We start from the raw sequence: 5,944 nt of genomic DNA, 5'->3' as shown, positions 1-5,944 counted from the left end.
TATTTCTTCTTTTAATCATTTTACCACTACCAATAAACTATTCTTTAATTGCTCTAAATTGCTTCATCTTACCATGATGATTGTAAAACTCAGAGAAATGGATGGAACAAACGGAATCATTCTTATTAATTTCCTGTGTTTTTGTTTTAATATGTATGACATATTTTATTTTTGTTACCCCTAGGATGACAGTGTTTCAGTTTAATAACTCAAGGTTCAGGTGAACTGTGTTGCATGCAGTTTGCTGTGATTGGGTCATCTTGTGATGACTCACACGAAATGATGTAATGTCAAAAAACATGGCAGTTTTTAATGCACCTCATGAGCCTGTCACAGACTCTGTTGGAGGAGTATTTTTCTCAGCACACATAGTTTTTATGGGGTTACAGTGGATTATGCATTGCACCCTTTTTGATAATTGTGTTTGGCTGCTTTTTTGTATCTTTACTTGTCTTTGTATTGTTTGCGCTGATGTTCCTCAGACTGTAGGTGAAAGAAAACTACTGAGTGTGGAGGGAGATGCTGTGACACAGCCTGGTTTAAGGATCAGAGAAGTGAGAAACGTTAGTTCTAATTTACCTCAGTGTGTAAAGCTGGGAGGCAGCGAGCTCTTAGCCTTGCACTCTGATGGCGATGTTGTCATTGGGGGTTTTTTTCCACTGCATGTTGCATCTAATCCACAGTACAGCTACAACAGCAAACCCCAAACTACACCTTGCAGCCGGTGAGTGCAAAGGTACTGTTAATATCTGCTGATTTTGATACTATTTCCATGTTCCTATGAGGTTGATTTCTGTATGATAAAATAAATACTTTTTCCACTTTTAATTAATTCATTCATTTTTTTAAAGCTTTTATCAACGGGGCTTTCGTTGGATGATGGCTATGATATTTGCAGTGGAGGAAATTAACTGTAATTCAAGTCTGTTACCAGGTGTTAAACTAGGCTACTGGATTATGGACAGCTGTAACCACATCCATAACAGCCTGCAGGCTCTTCTGTCCTTACTCGGTCACTCTAAAGCTATCAGCAGTGTGGTAGAAAACACAGCAGAAACTGACAGTGGTATTGAAATGGAAGCATTAAAGACTGGTGAAACAACACAAAAGGAAAGAATGCTAACACAAAAAAAGGGCTGTATTAAAGCTAATACCACAATGCTGAATAGTCTTAAAAAAACTGTAAATGACATAAAAGTAAATGCAACAGAAGAGACAAAAGCAAACCAGTCATCCACATGTCTGTATTATTCTCCTGTGCCTGCTGTGATTGGTCTTGCATCCTCTTCCCCCACAAGAGCTATAGCTCAAACACTTGGACCTTTTAACATACCACTGGTAATACACCACACAGCTTTGTTTTTTAATGTTATATACTTGATTTGTGTTTTCTCTCAATGATAAAAATGAACTCACTTTCCATCTAGGTGAGTTATTTTGCCACTTGTACCTGTCTTACTGACAAGCGCTTGTATCCATCATTCTTGAGAACTGTGCCAAGTGATGTCTTTCAAGTTAGAGGTCTTGTAAATCTTGTCACTTACTTTGGTTGGTTCTGGGTGGGCACACTAGGCACAACGGTGAGATCAAAATCTTTTTTAAGTGCTATGACATGACTTATAAATCTTTCATATATATATATATATATATGTGTGTGTGTGTGTGTGTGTGTGTGTGTGTGTGTGTATTTATTTATTTATTTATTTTTTCAGGATGACTACAGCCTTTATGGCATACAAGCATTCTCTATTCAATTTAGAAAAGAAGGTGGGTGTGTGGCATATCACCGCACTATCCCAACATCACCCACAGTGGCTGAGATAAAAGAAATAGCAGACAAGCTGCAGAGTTCAACTGCTCGGGTTGTGGTGGTGTTTGCTACAGAAGTGGAACTGCTAGATCTGCTTTTAGAAGTAAGTATGTTTGTTGATTTATTATGTGATTTAAAATAAAACTTTATACTCACATTTTTTTCACATTTTTGATTTTATAAAACTATTATAAGACAGAAACTGCAACATAAATTGTGTCTGTTTTCATGATTACATAATATTATCCAGCTTGCTAGGAGGAATGTGACTGGGATACAGTGGATAGCAAGTGAAGCTTGGGTTACCTCTAGCCGGCTAGCCTCACCTGAATTCCACCCTCTCCTAGTGGGAACACTGGGGTTCTCTTTCCCCGGAGTCAACATCCCAGGCTTTCAAGAGTTTCTTTTGACTGTCCGACCCTCTCCCAAACCAGGAATGGAATTTTTCAATATGTTCTGGGAAGAACATTTTGGTTGCAAGCTAGAATTTGAAAGCCAAAGACCCAAAGACTATGAAGCAAATATTGTTGATAACTTCACTGATATGTATAGTTTTCACTACAACAGGAACGGAGATGATTGTTTATTTAATGGGAGAGTGGAGGAAAAACCCGTGTGCACAGGTTCAGAGGATTTGCGATACACTGACAGCAGTTATAGTGATGTATCTCAGGTTAGAATTTCCTATAATGTGTATAAAGCTGTGTACACCATTGCTCATGCTCTTCACAAATTTTTGAAGTGTGACTCAACAGGACTAAATGAGGGATTATGTGAGATGCACAACTCATTTGCAAATGGTCAGGTAAGTGAAATTATAACAAAATATACCATGAGGATAATGTATACTTTATACTTTATTGATCCCCGTAGGGAAATTCCTCTCTGCATTTAACACATTCACTCAGGGAAGCAGTGTTAATGTGATCTCATGTGTTTTTGTAGGTTTTTAAAATATTTTCTAATGATCTTTTCTTGTAGTTTCTTCAAGATCTGAAAATGGTGAATTTCACTAACCAGTTTGATGAGAAAATATACTTTGACTCGAATGGAGAGCCAGTCCCGCTTTATGACATTGTTAACTGGCAGGAGAGCAGCAAGGATAAAATCAGGTGGAATGTAATACTTCCGCATATAATTGAACAGTGAACGTAATCACCAAAAATATGCAATATTTCTATTTCATGATGCAGTTCTATTGCATGTATTATTTGGTTAGAATGCATTTTGAAATAATTTACCGTTTTTTATCATAGCTTTATCAAAGTTGGAAGCTATGATGGTTCAGTTCCACAAGGACAGCAGTTGAAGATAGTGAAAAACACTATTGTTTGGACAAAAAAGCAATCTCAGGTACGTCAGAGTTAACCTCAAAATATTTATTTTTGTGCCTTTAAATTATTTTTCTTTTACTCTGGACAACAATCTCATAATTCCACTATGTGAAATAATGAAGTTTCCAATCCAATCTAGGATTTCCAATCATGCCAAAAAGTTGGTTCTGTTAATCTGGACATAGTGTTTTTAGTGGGAGAAATGTTTCATCACTCATCCAACTGACTTCTTCAGTCCCACCTGACTGCAGGTTTCCTTACATCTTTCACCATTTTACAATGCTGTGATTGCAGCCATTCCCCAACTCTGCGAATAGTATTCATGGCCATTGATCAATGATAGACAATTATTTGATCAGTGGTTGTTGATCAATTGTGAACAACCACATATTGATGATCAAGAAACTGACCTCACAGCCCGTTGTTCATTCAGTGGGCTAGTTTCAGTCATTGTGCAAAGGTACTGTTTACAAGGTAAGGAACCCTGCAGTCAGCTGAGACTGAGTGACAAAACTTTTCTCCCACTGAAAACGTTACATCCATGTCAACTTTTTGGAATTTACATACCTGGATGATTGAGCATACATCAAGATATTTCATTATGTCAACTCTTAAGGACAAAACAGACAAAACAAAACAAAAAAAACAAAAACAATACTCATTTCTTCATTTGTTTTTTTTTTTTCTACTTTAAATGGGGAAAAGTCTTTGATACACCATGTCAGTTTGTTAGAAACTGCATATCAATGCCCGTTATTAAACCTTTCTGTGTTCCTTGTTCAGGTTCCTGTATCTCAGTGTAGTACTCCATGTCCCCCTGGCAGCAGGCAGGCCACGCGCCAAGGAGAGCCCAAATGCTGCTTTGATTGTTTGCCCTGTGCAGATGGAGAGATCAGCAACCAGACTGGTAGCCTATATAAGTTCAAACACACAAACAAACAATATCCTCCTTTAGCATTATGTAGTGCAATCAAGAAGGTCATTACAGTAACAGAAATGTTGCAGAGTGGAAAAATTATGAAAACGTGATCATATATCTGTTTTATTTGTTCCCAAAGGTTCCAGTGAGTGCACAAAATGTCCTGAGTACTTCTGGTCAGACAAAGAAAAAGTGAAATGTGTTGCAGGGGAAGAAGAATTCCTGTCTTTCAGTGACACCATGGGAATCATCCTGGTTGCACTCACCCTGTTGGGATTCTTACTGACTACCATCATCACCATTGTCTTTCACAGTTTCCGCTTTACACCCATTGTCAAGGCCAATAACTCAGAAATAAGTTTCTTGCTTCTCCTGTCACTCAAGCTCTGTTTCCTGTGTTCTCTGGTGTTCATTGGTCAGCCGTCTTGGTGGACATGTAGGCTCCGCCAGGCAGCATTTGGGATCAGCTTTGTCCTGTGTTTGTCCTGCCTCCTTGTTAAGACCATTGTGGTCCTCCTGGCTTTCCGGACTAATGTACCTGGTTCCAGGGGTCGGAAGCTGTTTGGTACATCCCAGCAGAGGATTCTGATCATCTGTGCGACAGCTCCTCAGGTAGGACGAACAGTCACTGTCATTTAAAGATCAGTTTGTGTGTTTCTGGTATTCTTCTATCATCCTATCCTCCCCTCAGATTTGTCTCTGTTCTGGCTGGGTGTTGGGAGCACCTCCCTTTCCATTCAGGAACCCAAACTACCAAGCTTTAACTGGAAAAGTGAGTATGAAGAACTGAAAATCTGAATTCTGTAATTTATGTTTTCATATTGCCATCAACCATCACAAAAGCCAGTAACACACAGTAACATAGAGGAACCAAACATAATGATTTAAAATCTCAGTGTATTCATTCTTGTTTGAAATCCTTAGTCTTGTAATTTATTTTCTTGATTTAGTTGATATTGCCATGAACCATCCAAAAAGACGGAATTATCCATATCTGTATCTATATTTATATATGTGGTAAGAGACAAATAAAAAATATTCATAAAAATATCCCTGTTTTTATACTTGTTTAACATCTTTAGATTGTGGTGGAGTGTAAAGAGCCATGGCCTCCTGGGTTCTATCTGCTCCTCGGTTACATTGGCCTACTGGCCTTTGTCTGTCTTCTCCTGGCATTCTTTGGACGAAAGCTACCGGACACATTCAACGAAGCAAAGTTCATCTCCTTCAGCATGCTGATTTTCTGGGCTGTGTGGATTTCTTTTATTCCAGCTTATGTCAGCTCTCCTGGGAAATTTTCTGTGGCAGTGGAAATATTTGCTATCTTAGCATCCAGTTTTGGATTGTTACTATGTATATTTGTCCCCAAATGTTACATTATTTTACTGCACCCTGAAAGGAATATTAAGAAAGGCATGACTGGGAAATATCAAAGATGAACATTTATATTCTCAGTGTTTGTGAGAGTAAACAATTTATACAGTTATCATATTTTAATGTGAAAAAAAATTAAATGTCATATTAGCATTACACTATTGTTAAAAGCTTTTACTTTCCAACCTTGATTTCAGCATTTACTCTGTCCTTCAGGGAGCATTGTTTAAATGTTAGACATAATGAAAAGGGGGGTTAAGCCACCATAGAGAAACCTTTTTAAAAAAAAAAAAAAAACATTTGAAACCAGGCCAATTTTCTAATTTAGTTATTGTTATATGAACTCACAACTGGTATTGATACTGCACAAACATTTTTCTTTAACTATTTTAAAATTTACTGAAGTCTTTCAAACACAGAAACCATTTACTTCTCTAAAATAAAAGACTAGATATGATGTCTGTTGACAACACCTCTCAAGATTTTCACAATGTGTTTTTTCCTATA

At 37.5% G+C, this 5,944-nt stretch overlaps 1 protein-coding gene across 1 annotated transcript; it reads left to right on the top strand.

The window, feature by feature from the left end:
* The first annotated feature begins 876 nt into the window (after positions 1-876).
* Positions 877-5,502, top strand: LOC101463888 (extracellular calcium-sensing receptor-like). Its single transcript, XM_076873562.1, has 12 exons — positions 877-1,038; positions 1,216-1,338; positions 1,428-1,580; positions 1,713-1,917; positions 2,158-2,340; positions 2,422-2,615; positions 2,792-2,922; positions 3,067-3,163; positions 3,928-4,051; positions 4,203-4,675; positions 4,755-4,835; positions 5,146-5,502. Exons 1-12 carry the CDS (start codon positions 877-879, stop codon positions 5,500-5,502), a joined length of 2,283 nt encoding a protein of 760 aa, XP_076729677.1.
* The last annotated feature ends 442 nt before the right edge of the window (positions 5,503-5,944 follow it).

Source organism: Maylandia zebra, linkage group LG14, assembly GCF_041146795.1.
Source record: "Maylandia zebra isolate NMK-2024a linkage group LG14, Mzebra_GT3a, whole genome shotgun sequence".
Classification (NCBI taxonomy): domain Eukaryota; kingdom Metazoa; phylum Chordata; class Actinopteri; order Cichliformes; family Cichlidae; genus Maylandia; species Maylandia zebra.
This window is presented reverse-complemented; position numbering and strand designations above follow the sequence as displayed.